Raw genomic sequence first — 18,255 nt, forward strand, 5'->3', positions numbered from 1 at the left:
TTGGTACTTGTTGGTGTAATTGTTTTTATTTTTACTTTTAAAATTATTCAGTCAATTGTCCACTTACTCAATTGTCAAGATGGGTAGCTATACAAATTGATTAAATAAGTAAACAGATAGACAGATAGATGTAAGACAGAAGGTTTTGTTTGTCAGGCTTACTAAGCTTGGCAGTTAATCACACACTTCTTGTCTCCTCATTGCTTAACTCCTTGTCAACTCCTTGCCTTGATTTTGTTGAAAACTTTCATATATACAGTAGCTATGACAAATGAAGGCCTTTAAATACAATACAAAATCATAAACTAAAGGTAAAGGTTTTCCAGGTTCAGTGGTGTCTAACTCTAAAGGGTGGTGCTCTTTTTAGTTTTAGCTGAAGGAGCCAACATTGTCTGAAGATATTTCCGTAGTCATGTGACTAGCATGAGGACACACCAAGGCACACAGAACTCTGCTACCTTTCTACCAAAGTGGTACCTATTTATCTACTCACATTTGCATGCTTTTGAATTGTTAGATGGGAAAGAGCTGGGGTAATGGAAGCTCATCCCATTGCATTACACTCGGGTCTTGAACCCAGATATGACAAGCTCATTTTCTTTTACTCCTGAGACATCACACCCTCCTCATGAAATCATATGAAGTGTTTTCTAAATGTAAAGATATTTATATTCTTATGCAGGGGTGTCAAACTGCTGGCCCACCGGCCAGATGCATCACATGCAGGCCACACCCAGTCCAGCTCCATGAAGGAAAAAAAATTGTGATATGTCATGTGATGACAACATGATGCCACAAGTTTAACACCCATGTTCTTATGTATTTAAATTCTAGGCTTATTTCGCCCTACTTTTTGAATTAACAGATACAGACCTCAGTATTTGACTGCTTCAAAACTTGTTGAATTTGATATTCAACACATTATGACATGAAAATGTTGTCCCAGTATTCATCTTTGCTTGGGAAAGACAGGAAGTCAGTCATGCTGGGAAGATCACTATGTAGGAAAAGGGATAGATAGAAAGTTCTTCCTGGCCAAAACAAAGAGTCATGGTAAGTTACATGTATCAAAAGTGGTTTTTATTTTGAAAAGACAACTGGGCTGATTTTTTGAGAAAAACAAGATATTTTGTTTCCTATCCTGGAAGCATCATCAGTTGTATTGGATATTGTGGGAAATAGAAGGACAGTTATTGACAGTTGTGATTAGCTGTTATTGACAGTTGTGATTAGCTGCTGGGAGGAAGAATGATAGATTCTGATAGGATAGTGGGAGGGGGGATGGAAAGATTTTGTTTTCTTTGCAGTCAACTGGTCTTAACACTCTCTGAGAGCTTTTGCAGTTACTTGGAGTTTTATCTGTGACCTCAGGGTCACCTGAATGAGATATGGAATCTTCTTGGAACAGCCTAAGGGCTGCATTGTAAATTGGAGATAGATAGTGTCTTATCCCTCTTCCTCTGTTGAGAATGGGCTGTTCATGGTTTGTTTGCTCCTCGTACATTTTAGTACTTGACATGCCTTGTCGAACCGTTTAAGCACAAGTAGTGAAGTACCACTGTATATGTATTTCCTATTTACCATAATGATCAGAGACTGTCTCAGGTGATATCTGACTCCAAGCATCCCTCACCCCTCACATTCTGGATATAAATTGTTTCAACTCCTAACCTCATAATGACACTACAGAGCACTACACACCAGAACAACTAGACACAAGGACCGTTTTTTTGCCCAAATGCCATCACTCTGCTAAACAAATAATTCCCTCAACACTGTCAAACTATTTACTAAGTCTACATTACTATTACAATTAATCTTCTCATTGTTCCTATCAACAATCTCCTCCCACTTATGACTGTATGATTGTAACTTTGTTGCTTGTATCCTTACAATTTATATTGTTTCCTAGTATGATTTGATTGCTTATTTGTATCCCATGACTATCATTAAGTGTTGTACCTTATGATTCTTGATGAATGTATCTTTTCTTTGTATGTACACTGAGAGCATGTGCACCAAAGACAAATTCCACATGTGTCCAATCATACTTGGCCAATAAAGAATTCTGTTCTATTCTATTCACATGCAAGCCATAGTCCATTGCTGAAAATTTGAGAGGAGAAAACCTTTCTTCTGTAACGTCATTCTCATGGACAGATCACTCTCTTTCCAATAAGAAGTCCTGCCTTTGGCCCCTATTATGCCTTTGGCCCCATATTATGCTTCCACAGGGTTAAGTTCTCACTCTATTTGTTTAATCTTTATATGACTTGATGAAGTCATCCAGTATTATGAGGTTAGGTACCATCAATATGATGATGAAAACCAGCTGGAGAATTGAGCAATACTGTTGATGTCCTGTCTCAGTGCTTGGAGACTGTGGAGGTTTGGATGGGGAATAATAGACTTTGGCTCAGGAACTGAGCGGCTTTGAGTTTGGAGCTTCCAGAATCTCCAAAATTATTGGTGTTGGATGGAGTGGGTACTATCCCAAATAGATCTTGAATACACTCTGGGGGTCCTTTTGGACTCATAATTCCTGCTCAACTCATTTCAGAAATTCTAGTATTTCCTATGTCTTTTTGTATGGATAAATGCTTGGAAAGGGGATATTGACATAGCAACATTTTTTTAAAAAAATAATGTTCTGTTTTCACTTTTACAAAAGCAGCACTTACATTAGTACAATATAGTTCTAAAGGGAATCATGGCAATTATTGGAGCTGCATAAAAATGTAATTGATTTAAAAGTCACTACTCAACCGATGCAAATGCTTTCAATCTTTCTACTTCCACATGCCAGCAACTTCTACCCATCCAAAAACTTATCTCTGAAACCTGTTTAGGATATTGATTAGCATTCTGGTCCATCTACACCATTATTTATATTCTCATACATTCCTTAATTTTGTTAAAGCAGATGTAGTCATATGTTAATGTAGAAGATATCAGGTTATGGTATAGTAAAGTTGGCACTGTTGCTGACACAGGAGAAAATGGAAGTGTAATATATCTTCAGATTTCTTTAGAAACCTAGAAATTTTGGAATTGGTGTAGATGAATACAACAATATCTCTAGTGGACGTCTTGCAGCCTTATTTATTAGCCTTAATAATATATGCTAGAGATAAGGTTTCAAATTTGTCTCAAACTATTTATATAAATATTTTTATTTAAACTATGTATGAAAAACTGGTAGTGCAATATACATTTAGAACAGAATAGAATAGAATAGAATAGAATAGAATAGAATAGAATAGAATAGAATAGAATAACCTTTATTGTCACTGCATTCCACAAATACAATGAAATTTGAGAGCTACTCCAGCACAGTGCTCCAAACACCACATCACAATCACACTACAGAGTATTTAAAAATTAAAATGATTATAATAATAATAGAATTAAATCACAAATGCACTGTTTCATTCAAGACAATTACTGCCTTGGAAAATAAACTGTTTCTCAATCTATTAGTCCTCATTTTAAGACATCTATAACGCCTCTCTGATGGTAACAGTTCAAAATATGAATGTCCAGGATGAGAACAGTCTGTGGAGATTTTGAGCGTTCTAGAGAGGATTCTGGTCTTCGCAATCTCTTCCAAAGAAGAAAGAGAGCAACTGATGATTTTTTGTGCTGTGTTTATAACTCTCTGGAGCATCTTCTTTATCCACTACAGAGCATCCAAGCATACCACACCATTACAGAGTATGCTAAAATGATCTCGTTGGTAGAACGGTAAAAAGTAACCAGCAACTTCTCACCCAGACCACTCTTTTTCAGCAACCTCAGAAAGTGCAGGCGCTTACTTGGACCAACCAAGTAAGGCTGTTGGAAATATGAGTTCCTAGAAATTTAAAACTACGAACTCTTTCCACACAGTCTCCATTGATATATAGTAGGAGAGGTTCTGCTTTGCATCTTCTGAAGTCTATAATCAATTCTTTGGTCTTTTTAATGTTCAGGGTGAGGTTATGACTCTTGCACCATAAAACCAGTCTGGGAACCTCTGACCTATAGGCCGTCTCGTCTCCTTTCTACTTCCTGATATGAGTCCCAGCAACATGGTGTCATCAGCAAATTTTATTATAGAGTTAGTGGGACCATAGGGAGTGCAGTCGTAGGTGTAGAGGGAATACAAAAGGCGGCTCAGCACACAGCCCTGTGGAGAGCCAGTGCTGAGAGCAAGAGTGGAGGAAAAAATAGCTGCTAATCCTAACAGTTTGGGATCTGTTAGGAAGAAAGTCCTTTATCCAACAGCAGATGTGAGAAGAGAGGCCCATTTCTAGAAACTTCTTAATCAGTATATCTGGAATGATGGGATTAAAAGCTGAGCTGTAATCAACAAAAAGCATCCTTACATAGCTCCCTAGCATAGACTCCAGATGGTTCAGTGCAACGTGGAGAGCCATGGTAATAGCATCCTTTGTGGATCTGTTATTCTGATAGGCAAACTGGTATGGGTGAAGGTTTGATGGGAGGCAATCATGTATATATTTTAAGACCAATTTTTCATAATTCATAATTATAGGTGTGAGAACTACTGATCTATAGTCATTTAAAGTATCAGGAGAGGGCTTCTGGGGAACTGGAATAATAATGGAAGCTTGGAGAAAAGATGGAACAATGGCTTGTGTGAGAGAAAGGTTAAAAATATTTGTAAACACACCTGCGAGCTGGTCAGCGCATGCTTTGAGTATCTTTCCAGGTACCCCATCAGGGCCAGCGGCCTTCTTCACATTCACTGCTCTAAGCACCCACTTCACATCATACTCTTGTACCGTGAACAGCTGAGTACCAGTGGTTTGTAGAGGCAGTGTGTCCAAAGACCTATTCACTTTGAATCAGGCAGAGAAGCAGTTCAATTCTTCTGCTAGTGATGCATCTTATTGATCAATATGGGGTTGCTGCCCCTGTAATTAGTGATGTGTTTAATTCCCTGCCAAGCCTGCCGTGGATCACTATTTGTGACATAGTCCTCAATCTTCCCCTTATAGTCCTTTTTTGCCTCCATTTTATTGAGGAGGGACCGAGCGTTTGAGAGAAAGATACTCAGCAGTGATGGTTTGTGTGGCTGTCTGTTTAAGCAACCTAAAACTCCCACTTTGCAGCCCCTCCTCCGCCTTCTCTCTCTGCACAGCCTGCACCATTTAAATGATCCCACTACAATCCATGGAGATCCTGGTTGTCTTACTATCTCCTCGGGAATTGCAGTCCAATCTCTTCTTGAAAGTTTCAAGTGATGGCTCTCCCACAACTTCCGAGGGCAAGCTGTTCCATTGGTTGATTGTTCTCACTGTCAGAAAGTTTCTCCTTATTTCCAGGTTAAATCTCTCCTTGTTCAGTTTCTATCCATTATTTCTTATATGGCCTACAGGCTCTTTAGAAAATAGCTTGACCACTTCCTTCCTGTGGCAGCCTCTCAAATATTGGAAGACCTCTGTCATGTCTCCCCTAGTCCTTCTCTTTACCAGACTAGCCAAGCCCAGTTCCTGCAACTGTTCATTGTATGTTTTAGCCTCCAGTCCCCTTATCATCCTGGTTGCTCTTCTCTGTACTTTTTCTAGAGTCTCAACATCTTTTTTATAATGTGGTGAACAAAACTGGATGCAGTACTCTAGGTGTGGTCTTACTAAGGCTTTATAGAGTGGTATTAGTACTTCCCTTGATCTTGATTGTTTCCCTCTGTTAATGTAACTTAGGATTGCATTAGCTTTTTTGGCTGCTGCTGCACACTGCTGATTCATATGTAGCTGGTTGTCCACTAAGACTCCAAGATCCCTCTCACAGCTACTGCGATTGAGCCTGGTTTCACCCAGTCTATATGTGTACTTTTGGTTTTTCTTGCCTAAGTGTAGGACTTTACTTTTCTCTACATTGAATTTCATTTTGTTAGATATGGCCCATTGTTCTAGTGTGTCAAGATCCATCTGGATCTTGAGCCTATCTTCTTGGGTGTTAGCTATTCCTGCCAGCTTAGTATCATCTGCAAATTTGGTAAGTTCCCCTTCTATCCCCTCATCTAAGTCATTAATGAAGATATTGAAGAGTACTGGGCCTAAGACGGAACCTTGTGGCACCCCACTGCTTACTTCCCTCCATGTAGACTTAGACCCATTAAGGACTACTCGTTGAGTGCGGTTTGCCAGCCAGTTGCGAGTCCATCTAGTGGTGGTGCTATCTATTCATGTTTTTCTAGCTTACTAAGAAGTAGGTTGTGGTCTACTTTGTTGATTGCTTTGCTGAATCTAAATACATTATGTCCACAGTATTTTGCTGGTCTACTAATTTAGTCACCTGTGTTGAAGAATGAAATAAGATTGGTTTGGCATGATCTGTTTTTAACAAACCCGTGCTGACTGCTAGTTATTAGTTTACTTGTTTCTAGATGTTGGCAGATCTGTTTTTTTATTATCTTTTCCAGTATCTTCCCGGGTAGTGTTGTTAGGCTGATTGGTCTATAGTTTCCTGGGTCTGTTTTTTTTTCCTTTTTTTGAAGATGGGAACCACATCAGCTCTTTTCCAGTCCTCTGGTAGTTCTCCGGTGTTCCGGGATTTTTTGAAAGACATGGTGCAGTAGTTCTGAGATGACCTCTGCCAGCTCCTTTAAAACTCTGGGATGTAATCCATCAGGCCCCGGAATTTGTTTTCATCAAGATCAGACAAGTGTTCTCTTACTATTTTTTTGCTTATTTTAACTTTTATTTCCAGTCTGTCTTTTACAGTTATGTTTTTGGTGGGTTGAGCTGTAGTTTCTTTTTGCGTGAAGACGGATGCAAAGAATGAGTTAAGCAGTTCTGCTTTCTCTCTGTTGCCTGTTTCTTCCTTGCCGTCTTCTCTCTTTAGTGGACCGATTGTTTCCCTGATTTTTTTTCTTGTTATTTATATGTTGGAAGAAACTTTTTTTTATTATCTTTGACTTTTGTTGCAAGTCTTTGTTCGTTCTGAGCCTTTGCTATCCTGACTTCGTCTTTGCAGATTCTGGCTATCCGCTGATATTCTGCCGTAGTTGTATGTCCTTCTTTCCATTTTTTTGTACTTGTCCTTTTTTTCTTTCAATTTGCCAGAGATCTTTGTGCAGCCATGCTGATTTCTTCTTGGATTTCTTGTTTTACTTTCTCAGTGGTATTGTGCTGATCTGGGCTTCTATGATCATACTTTTTAGAGCAGTGGTCCCCAATCACTGGGCCCCAGACCGGTACCGGTCCGTGGATCATTTTGTACCGGGCCGCAAAGAATGTGTGCTTGGGTGCCGCCATCTTGTTTCAGCGTCCTGAGTTGCCTTAGCATGCTCAGTTAGTTAAGAAATGCCCTACCCAGAGAAGGAAGTGGTGCTGGAGGAGGAGGAGGAGGCAGTAGTGGAGAAGCAAGCAACTCAGGGCGCTACCGCTGTAGCGGCTTTGCCTGCATTTCCGAGGCTTCGATGTTGGGAGAGGCAGCAAGGGCTGGAAAAGGGGAGAGCTGTGCAAGGCTCCGTCTCCCTTCCCTGCCTCCATGTGGGTTGGGGGGAGGAAAGAGAGAGAGCCAGGAGCAATTCAAGGCTAGAAAACTAATGGGGAGAGCTGACGGCGGGCACTGGGGGAGTGGACTGTTGTTGCTGCCACCACTGTGTGTGGGAGTGTGCATCTCAGGGACCTGAGCCGGGAGGTGCGAGAACTGCAAGTAGGAGCGTTTGATGATTTTGAAGAACTCCTGGAACACAGTAGATTGGTGTTTTGTACGTCTCAGCGAAAGAGTGAGCTTTGTCTCCTTTCCTCCCCTGGTAATACAAGAGATACTTTCTCTCTTCCCCCCGCACCCCCAAATAATCACTGGCTGTGGCTGGGTTTGGCAGCGAAGTGCTAAAGCGAGCGAAGTGCCCCCAGGGACACCTTTCCTTGCCTGTCTCCAGGTGAGGCTGGAAGAGCCCCCCCTCAGCTTTTCCTCGGCTGCAGATCTGAGCCTCTCAATCCTCCACCTAGGATCTGAAAGGAGCTCTCACTTTCTCCCCCTCCCCTCCCCCAATTAATCACCCAGAGCAGCAGTCCTTCTGCAGGCAGATGCCTGCTGAGAAGCCCCTGGACTGGCTGCCCCCCAAGGAGAGCAAAGCCCCCTTTCTCCCTCTGCTTCTCCCAGCAGCAGTTGCCCCAAGGCCCCTCAGCTCAAACACACACACACACGCCTGCTCTTCTGTCTCTTTGGAAGGTGCCAGGTGGGGGAGGCTTCCAGCCCAGAACATTTTATTTTGTTATCATTAAGCATTTACATTTTTGTTATAATTAAATAAGTGTGTGTGTGTGTGTGTGTGTACATTAATATAAAAAATTATATTAAATATGTTAGCTTTTTAAAAAAATTCATATTACTGGTCCTCAGGATTTAAAAGTATGAATTTGGTGGTCCTTGAGATCCAAAAGGTTGGTGACCCGTTTTAGAGTTTCAAAAGATTCTTGAGTAGTTTTCCCCTTTAGGATTTTCATCCATGGAATCTTTCCCAAGTTCTGAGTTTATTGAAGTCAGCTCTTTTAAAATCCAAGACTCTGGTGTCATGTTCTGTTGCTTGTGTTTGTGTTATGCTGAATTCTAGTATGACATGGTCACTTTCACCCAAGGTTCCTGCAGTTTCAACTCCCTCTATCACTTCTTCTCTGTTTATAAGAATTAAGTCCAGTATGGCTGTCCCTCTAGTTTCACCCTCTACCTTTCGGACAACAAAGTTAGGAACTTATTTGATTTCTCACTTGGCGCAGAATTAGTTTTCCAGTTGATATCAGGATAATTGAAGTCTCCCATTACTATTGTTTCCTGCATATGTTTGTTAGTTGGCTGGCAAAAAGGACATCTATTTGTTCTGCTTGATTGGGTGGACTATAATATATACCTATAATATATACCTATACCATGTCATTCTTTTTTTCTTTTATATTGACCCATATGCATTCTAGGAAGTTTTCATCTTTGATTTCATGCATTTCTGTAGCAATATAGCAATTGGTTTCATCCCACCAAGTTTCTGTTATTCTAACTATATCATATTTACCTTCATGTATTCATAGTACAAGTTCACCCTGTTTGTTCCCCAGACTTTGTGCATTTGTATATAGGCACTTGAGATCTTTATGTCTGACACTGTTTCCTGTCTACATAACCTTTGTTGTGCCTGCCTGCCCCTACTTTCTTGCCACCTGTTTGATTAATGTACTTGGTATGGCACTCACTATTAAATGCTTGGTTTTGGTTGGCATCAAGCTTGATAATCTTACCTACACAAACATCTATTTTGCATGCACTGGTATCCTTATTAGTTTTAGGTTGCTGGGGACAGAAATGTTCTGAATCCATTAATTCTCTGTCCCCGCTGTTCACTTTAAATGTTTATCCAGGAAATCTGTGAATTTAATGCCAAATAACTCAGTCCCTTTCTTTGATGGATACAAACCATCTCTTTTGTACAGTTTTTCATTGGACCAGCTGCAGACATCATGACTAATAAAACCAAAGCCTTCCCTTTTACACCACTCCTTTAGCCATACATTAAACTCTGCTACATGCTGCCATTTCCCTTTTTGTTCTTTGTATACTGGTAGAAACTTGTATACTGGTAGAACAAGCATATTAGTTCTTGTCAGCTGTAAACCTTCCCCTTGCAAAGAGACAGACACATATATCACCAAACATACACACCAGACCAAAGAGCGAAAAGCCGCAGCAACTGAGTGTGCTGCCATCTTCCTAGATAGATTACTGTAACTTTTTCAAGCATATACTGATAAGGATCATGTTCCATACTTGCAGTCCATTTGCCAGCTTAGCTTAATGTAGCTTGAAGAGCAAGTCACATTTTACCTATTAGTTTTTCCTATAAATGTTATTGGAAAAACAAACTGTAATATACCTTTCATAAATGACATTCAACATAAATATTAGTAAGTACAATATTGCTTCTTTTAAAGTGTTAGTTATTTTGCTGAATTTGCTCAGGTAGAGTGAAAGGTTTTCTGTATCTCACAATTATTTAAAATAGTGAACTACAATAAGTGATGTTTGGAAGGTTGGTTAAGTTGTAAAGTGGTTCATATTGAGGTATAAGGGGATTGTCAAGAATTTTGAAAAAAATTATTGCATACATTTGCATCAGTACCCATGAAGTGGCAAAAGAAAGCCATCAAACCATAGTACACAACTAACGTGAGTCTTGCACTAGTTACAGGATGCTAACTTTAACATTTAAAGCCCCACATGGCTTGCTCCATGAACTTGCAGGACGATCTTTTCCATGTGGAATTGAATTATTCAGCGTGTTTACTCTGAAATACCTATTAGTGGTTCCAATTATCAAGAGATAAAAGGCACAGAGTTAGTACTTTCTGTTAGCAGTTCTTGCATTTTGAAGCAGCCTCCTCCTTGAGCCCAGGCTGAAAGCCTTCTGAAAGCCTTCCAGAAGTTAGTGAAAACTGATGGTTCCAGAGGACATCTGGGTAGTGCTGTTGATACCATTTGATTTTGCAGTATGGATTTTATGAATCTGTGGTATGAATTTTAGAAGCTCATGGTATTATTTTGTTTCTATTTTGATTTTACCTGGGAGTCCGTGTAGATTAGATGCAGTTTTACAATGGCATATAAATCAGATATCAATCTGTCAGAAGGTTGGTAGATCTACCAGAGCAGATTTGGTAGTACATAAGGAACTGAATAGAAGAGTGCAAGATTGCAGTGAAATTACATTCTAAGGCACCCAGGTTAGCATTTAAATCACTTGTTAAGCCATCTATACAACTTGCACTGGTAGATATCTCCTCAGGGGACTGCACATAAAACTAACTACAAGAAACTCACCTTGTGCCGGAACTGATCATTTGGTTCAATATTCTGAACACTGATTGACAACAACCCTCCAAGATTTTAGATGAGATTATTTTTCAAACCTGGAATCTTGTGTACATGAAAGCATATCATCTTCTGAGCTATAGCCAAGTCTGTATGTCAATACATACAATACTATCAATTATGACTAATTTTATTCTTCTGACTGACTTTACATTATTAAATTTGATTACAAAGCCTTTTTTCATAAGCCTACAGAGGCCAAAATGGAAAAAAAAAAGGTTTACTTAGTCATAGCAAGCCGCAAAGCAAAGATGTATTACAAAGAATGTTGTAATACAAAACATTTAAGGTTGCAATCTACTTGCATTTAACTAAATAAGACTTGTATTTGAGGAAACATGTTCAAGATAGCATTTTAGCATTTTAAGAATTCTATATCCATGATACATTTTTCCACACTTTTCTACAACAAATGGTTTATTGTATCTCAGGGCACTAAAATGCTAATTTTTAACATAAAACTGTCTACAAATGTGGTTAAAATTAAATTATTACATACATGTTTCATCTTCCTAGTATTATTTTTATGTTTCCATTATTTTTGAAGAAGGCTTTGTCTGGCATCTTTTACGCAGTTCTCTCTGACAGTGTAAATATCAGTATCAGTTTCATCTCATCAGGACCTATAGGGAAAAAAAGTTCTGCCTATTCTGAATTGTCCCAAGAAGCTTCAAGATTAATTTGATTTAAAAGGCTTCAGGAACTTTCAAAGGAGAGTTGGTGGTTTCAGGCCATTTCCTAATGGACAGGTGCATCTATCATAAAACCATCAGGATTTCTACCATTATTGGCAATTTCTCATCCACACACAATATTTTCATTTTAGAGTCTAGGCATTTTGGCAGAAAGATATATTCTAGACAGAACAGTAAATTTCCACAAATGATACAATTCTGTATACTCAGAAAATATAAGAAATAATGGTTATTTCATTCATGCAGTTTTATCTATTAAATTAATAGGTTCAAACATAAAATATTTTATTGATCTAAATTTAACAAAAATGTTAGCAAAATATTAGCACATAACAAAATGGAAAATTACTGTAATATACATGATAATACAAAGCAATTCTTTTATAAGAAAAGGTGTTTTTTAGGAAAGGTCATCTTCAATGACTTCGTCTCTATTATGAAACTAAACAGAAAATATTCCCTATATGGTAACATCCAAGAGATAAAATGGTTTCATAGATAGTGTATTAATATTCAGCTAATTTACTGATCTTGAAACTTTCAACTAAATAATAATCCTTCAAGTTTTATGCATTATTCTTTTATATTAAAAGCAATCACATGCTATTTATATTTGGTGAAACAAGTGCCTGCTAAAATTGAAAGTTTTGTTTTATATTTTTCAATTTTATTTGGGTGATCCAGTATGCCCAAGCACCAGCTTTAATTTAAGATTATTTAAAACAGTAACAAAATGCATATAACTGCTTTCATGCTGGAAAAACAACTTCTTCAGGGGAAAAAAATCACTCAAGTGTCTACTTGGATGGTTGTTGCTTAAATTTCCTGTTTAGAGACCTTTCAAAGTTATGACAGTACTAAAAGTAACTTTACACCTGGTCCTCATACTTAAATCAGCATTGTTTGTTTATTTATTTAATCAAATTTCTATACAGCCCATCACACTTGCATGTGATCAAGATTCTATATAGCCCATCACACTTGCATGTGATCAAGATTCAGGCACTTTATAACCAGCAGGTGTTTACAAATGTCAATCTCCCATGATCATGTGATTACCACTTGCATGTTTCACATCCAGCTGACAAGCAGAGTCAATGGAGAAACTAGCAGTAAAATTGCAAGTCATTATCATCTGACTTAACAACTGCAGGTGACATGCTTAATGATCATAAGGAAAATGAGGTCGTAAGCGAATCATGCTTGCATGATGTCTTGTTTAATGACCACACCCATCATTTAGCAACATCCATCTCCATTGCTGCAATTGCATCACATTGGTAGCTATGGAACTGTTGGTTGGTGTGTGAGGCACTGACACTCACTGCTGCTATAAACTGGCTTGAAAATTCCTTAAAAATTAAGAATCACATATTGGGACCTGGTGCAAGCTCTGTAAGTATGTACTATATATGCAGAGAAAGGGTGTATGTGTGAGAACCATGCTTTTAATTTATGAGGCCAAAAGATTAACCAATTTAAGGCAGAGAGGTCTACGGGTGAGGAGAGATTGCCCGGGTGCAATCCTATCCAGAGCCTGTCACCTTCCTATTCAAAATGGTGACTAAGAGCTTGGAAGAACTGCGCAGCAGATCTGCAGTTATAAACCCAGATCCTTCTGGAACCTATCAGGGTCCATAAGTTGATGGGGGCGGACCAATCTAATAAGACCTGCCTCCCTGCAGTGAGGGGGTACAGCTCTTGACAAACTCATTGTCAAGTTATGTCTATAACATACACTCCTGTGATCATGTGATCACAATCTGTGACCTTCTCAGTTAGCTTCCAAGCAAAAGCAATGGGAAACTGGTAAAAAAGATTACAAATCATGCTCACATGATATCTTGCTTAACAATCACGATTGTTCACTTATCACCACAGTAAAAATAGCCATAAAATTGGGTCTGATCACATGATGGTTTACTTAACAACTGTGTTACTTAGCAAGCAAAATTCTACTCCCAATTGTGGTTGTAAGTTGAGAATTACCTGTATTGTTACTAGGGATCAAAGGAACAGAGAAAATGAAAACAAAAAGGATCTTTCTAAGACCTTTATTTCTAGAAATAAAGTTGTATGTCCCCAAAATCCTGATTGAACCTTTTGTGCATAACATAGCAAAGAATGTTTAATAAAATTCATAATGCTGTGATGTATTCAATTTTTTTGCTATGATAACCACACAGTAGAAATCCAGCTGTAGAAAACATGAAGGAAATGTGAGATAACACAAGACAAGGAAAGAAACATGCTTGAATAATGTACTGCTAAAGAATAAGGCTCTAAACATTATGTTAATTCATTTAGACTACAAAATTTGACACTCTAACTCAGAGATTCCTTTTTTCTTACTCTTTCAATATCTTTTTCTATGTGATTTTGCTTTGCATGAGCTTATCACGGTACATAATCATAGCATAAAGTGAAAGAAGCCTCTCTTAATATCCAGGTTAACTTATACTTCAAATACTTCATAAACAAGATCACATCCTGAACGCCATTGTATATGAAAAGTATATAAACTTTCATGCTACACAAACTAATACTATTTAGACATATTACCTCCAGAAAATACATCACAGTTAATTATCTGCAACCCAACTTCATATTCAATTGGGCATTCACTTTTTAATAAAAACAAGATTTGCAGGATTAATATAATTATACAATTTGTAATAGTTATATTGGTAAAATATATTGTGAGCCATTCAGAGTCATTGAGAGTTGAGTGTCAAACAAATATAATAATAATACTTAGTGGGGAAATAAACTTTGAAATCAACACATCAAAACAGGTACCTACAATAGTTGTCATCTCATATTGATTAGTCTAGTATGGAAATTAGCATTTCACAGTTGTCATCCTATTTCTCAACTGAAAAACATTCATTCATTTCCTTTATTATTTTTATAAATATCTTAAGGCAGCATACATACCTAATATTCCTTCTTCCTATCCAAGCATAGACTAGATAACCCTATGAGGTGAGTTGGGGTAAAAAAGAGTGACTGGCCTGAAGCCAGCCAACAGATTTTCATGTCTAAGGTAAGACTAGTCTTACAGCCAGTCCTAAACTGTTTTCCCCTTTTTCTGCTGGGAATTTTTCAGTACCAAATCCCCCGCCCCTTAAAAACCCATTATCTCCCAAAAGAAGTACAGATGCTGCGTACAAGAAGCATGATCCTCAGTCTGATGAAAGTTAGCCCTGTCTTTTGGTATGAAGTAGGGCTGTAAAAGGATTCAGATTCAGAAGTGGAGCTTCCAAGCATGTGGAGGCACAAACATGGTACCTGCAACTCTTCAAACATAATGTATATTCCAATAAAAAAGCGTAGCTCAGAGTTGAATTATGGAGTCCTCTGTGCTTTCTGAGCTTGATTGTTTGTTTGCAACATTTCATTACCCAATTAGTTAATATCACTTACACTCACACTGATGTTACCTAGTTGGGTAATAAAACATTTGCAAGCAAACAATTAAGCTCAGAGAGGACCCCACAGAACAAGTATTTTTCTGTGATTACACTGTGGCTTAAGAGAGCAACCATATGATGCCAGGGCAAAAAGAGGCCACTGTTGTAAGGAAGTGTATTCAGATGATACCTAGTTATCTCTGCACACATTTTAACATAAAGCATGTCCACAGTGTTGTGTATCCAGGGGTGGGATTCTACCAGTTCGCACCTATTCGCTAGAACCGATTGTTAACATTCTAAGCAGTTTGGAGAGCTGGTTGTTAGAAGAAATTACTGGCCTAATCCTGTAAGAAAGGCAGGAAGGAAACATTCTGGTGTTGCTTACAGAAACTGCCTATTAACCCTTATTACGTTCTTGGAAGGACTAGACTTCCTTTCTCAGGAACTTCTCTGGAGTTTTTTTCCCCTCCTTTGCTGATACTTTGCTTGTGTGGAGTGACCATTCAAAGTTACAATAGCACTGAAAAAAGTGATTTATGACCATTTTTCACACTTATGACTGTTGTAGCATCCCCACAGTCATGAGAGGCCAGGCGAGGAGATGCGTGCCTCGATGTGAGTGATATTGAGTTGGCCACGCCCAGCCAACAGCATGACCACCAAGCCACAGAACTGGTTGTTAAAACAATTTGAATCCCACCCCTGTGTGTATCTCTAATACTTGTATCTTCCTATCTCAGTGATTATTTAGCCTACCTGACAGAATGGCCTCTAGAATGAGAAAATTAAATGGCATAATTCAGCTACATTACATATAGCTTTTGTTGTTTTATTGCAATGAAATAATATAAGTATCATTAAGACTTTTCAGTGATGCTAAAGAGTTAAATGCTAAAGGAGCTGGTGTTAAATATGTTTGCCAACATAAATATATAATGTATGAACATTATTTTTACAATAGTAAGAAATATTAATAGGTGTTTTAGTTTTTTAAAATTTCAATCTATTGTTCCTTCAAGAATTTAAGGCAGCCTTCTTGATAATCCAAACCACCCTAACCAATCTGTCTGGTAAGCTAACAGAGAAAATTGGCCTTATTTTTTCTTGTAATATGTTGCCATAGGAAGTTCCAAACTGGATCAGATCTGTGGTATTGGGAAAAATAGAGAAATATGCTCTACTTTACTTGGTAGAAGTTTAAATTATAAAGTGCAAGCATATGGATAATACAGGTAGTCAACTTACAACCATTTGTTTAGTGACCATTCCAAGTTACAACAGGACTGAAAAAAGTAACTTAAGACTTTTTCATACAAGATCATTGCAGCATCCTCATAATGTAATCAAAATTTGGATGCTTAGCACCTGGCATGTATTTATGACATTGCAATGTCCTGGGGTTATATGATCACTTTTTGTGACCTGACAAACAAAGTCAATGGCGAAGCCATCTTTACTTAGAACCATGTTATTACAATGATTTGCTTAACCACTGTGGCAAAAGACATGACTTAACAAGTATCTTTTCTTGTTTAGCAAACAGAAATGTTGGCCTCAATTGTGGGCATAATTCAAGGACTCCCTGTATCTAAATACTTCCCCACTATCTTCATTTTTAAGAATTAAGATATTTACAACGAATCTTAAAAGTATCTGTAGCGGAACTTGATTCACATGACAGTTGGTATGCTGCAATCCCGTATTAGGCTGAAATGAAGAACAGATATAATTTATTGAGGACTAGCAGCTTATTTACATGAGGGTTGGCCATTCTAGAGAGGACACACCGCATTTTGCATCTTTACTCATGGGTAACTTTCATTTTGAGCTCCCTGGCAGGCAAGCCAGAGTCGCATTTCTTTTTACTGCTCCTCTAATCTCCCACTCCCTTTTTAAAATCCAATACAAAACCCGCCGCAGCGAAGCGAAATTACAGTACACGGGAGCGAGTCTTTTATGACACCGCAAAGCCGGCAGAGCCGTCTCCTCACCCGCTACAAAAAGATTCCCCGCAGCCGCGGCCCGCCACTTGTTAACAGTTTACTTCCGACAGCTGATTTCTTCACTTCCTTCGCGTAAAAAGGGGGCGGAATTTACCCTGGAAGAACCAGGCGGCGGGAAGGGATTTTGAGGGATGGGGGATACGGCGGCGGCGGCTGCCCGGGGAAGACTTACCTGGGGAATTTCTCCTTCAGTTTCCTCAGGCTCTGCCTGGTAGGCGGTACCTGAGCCAGGAACTGAACCACCTCTTCGTACTGGGCTTTAGTGAGCTTCATAACCTCCCCGGGAGACGGAGGTGACCCCTGCAAGCTGCAGCACCGGCTGGGGCAAGGAAGAGCTTCCTTGCTTAGTGGGACGCTTCTCGGCTCCGGCCAGTGCCGAGTGGAAGCGGAGGGTTTGGTGAAACCGGCAGCCCAAAGAAACCCCTGCCTGGTCTCCGCGGCTTCGCGCCACTGCAAAAAGACCAACACTCATGCGCTGCGCTCGGAGCTCCACCCTCGCTTGCGTGTAGAGCCCGGCTCGGCCCTTTTCTTCCTGGGCTGGAAACTGCGAGGCCGCCGGGCTGCTCAGAGGGAGAGAGAAGCAAAAGAACAGTTGGACTTTTTTCCCCCCTTACACCGGTGGCCGGCCGGCTTGTTCAGAACTTATGCTATCTTTCGGGGGAGTGTAGTTTTTGAGACCTGGGTAGGATTGAAAGGAGGGGATATTGGTTGCACAGACTGCAAGTGAATGATGAGGAAGGAGCTATGGTTGGCCGCCTTAGGCAGCAGAAATTAAGCACAGTTATCGGTTTGTGTATTGGTCGATCATGTGTGGATAAGAGTAATTCAAAAGAAACTGAAGGGGCAGCGTAATGATATTGATGCACTACAAGGGAGCCTGGTTTGGGGCAAACCAGCCTCATCCAGAAATAGTTTATTGGAGCAGACATTGCAAGAATTTGATTTGTGATTTCCAGTTTTCAGATTATAATGAAGACAAATGCTGAAGTCTTTTTTAATGCAATTTTGATATATAAATTAAGCCAGTTCTGGAGGGTAATTTATTTAAAAGATTTATATGCCCATGTTAAGCATCTCTAAGCAGCTCACAACAATATAAATTAGAAAACAGTATGGTACCTAAAAGAAACAAATAATAACTCTGATAGGGATAGCATACATACACCATAATGCAGTCAATGTATTCCAGAGATTAATTTGTGTCAATCTGTAGTGAAGCTGTGGGGGTAGGAGAGAACATGTTTTACAGGAATTTTTTAAAGGTCT

The 18,255-nt window shown here is 39.1% G+C and overlaps 1 protein-coding gene across 1 annotated transcript in view; it reads right to left on the reverse strand.

Annotated features, from left to right (window-relative positions):
• Nucleotides 1-17,468, reverse strand: part of CDIN1 (CDAN1 interacting nuclease 1) — a 133,490-nt gene extending 116,022 nt beyond the window's left edge. The window contains exon 1 of the mRNA XM_026710570.2: nucleotides 17,162-17,468. Coding sequence (XP_026566355.1) covers nucleotides 17,162-17,262 — 101 coding nt within the window. The 5' untranslated portion in view covers nucleotides 17,263-17,468. The remainder of the gene's footprint in view (nucleotides 1-17,161) is intronic.
• Between the last annotated feature and the right edge of the window lie 787 nt (nucleotides 17,469-18,255).

The sequence above is a fragment of the Pseudonaja textilis genome, chromosome 1 (genome assembly GCF_049901715.1).
Source record: "Pseudonaja textilis isolate UNSWEBS1 chromosome 1, rPseTex1.2, whole genome shotgun sequence".
Taxonomy (NCBI): Eukaryota; Metazoa; Chordata; class Lepidosauria; order Squamata; family Elapidae; genus Pseudonaja; species Pseudonaja textilis.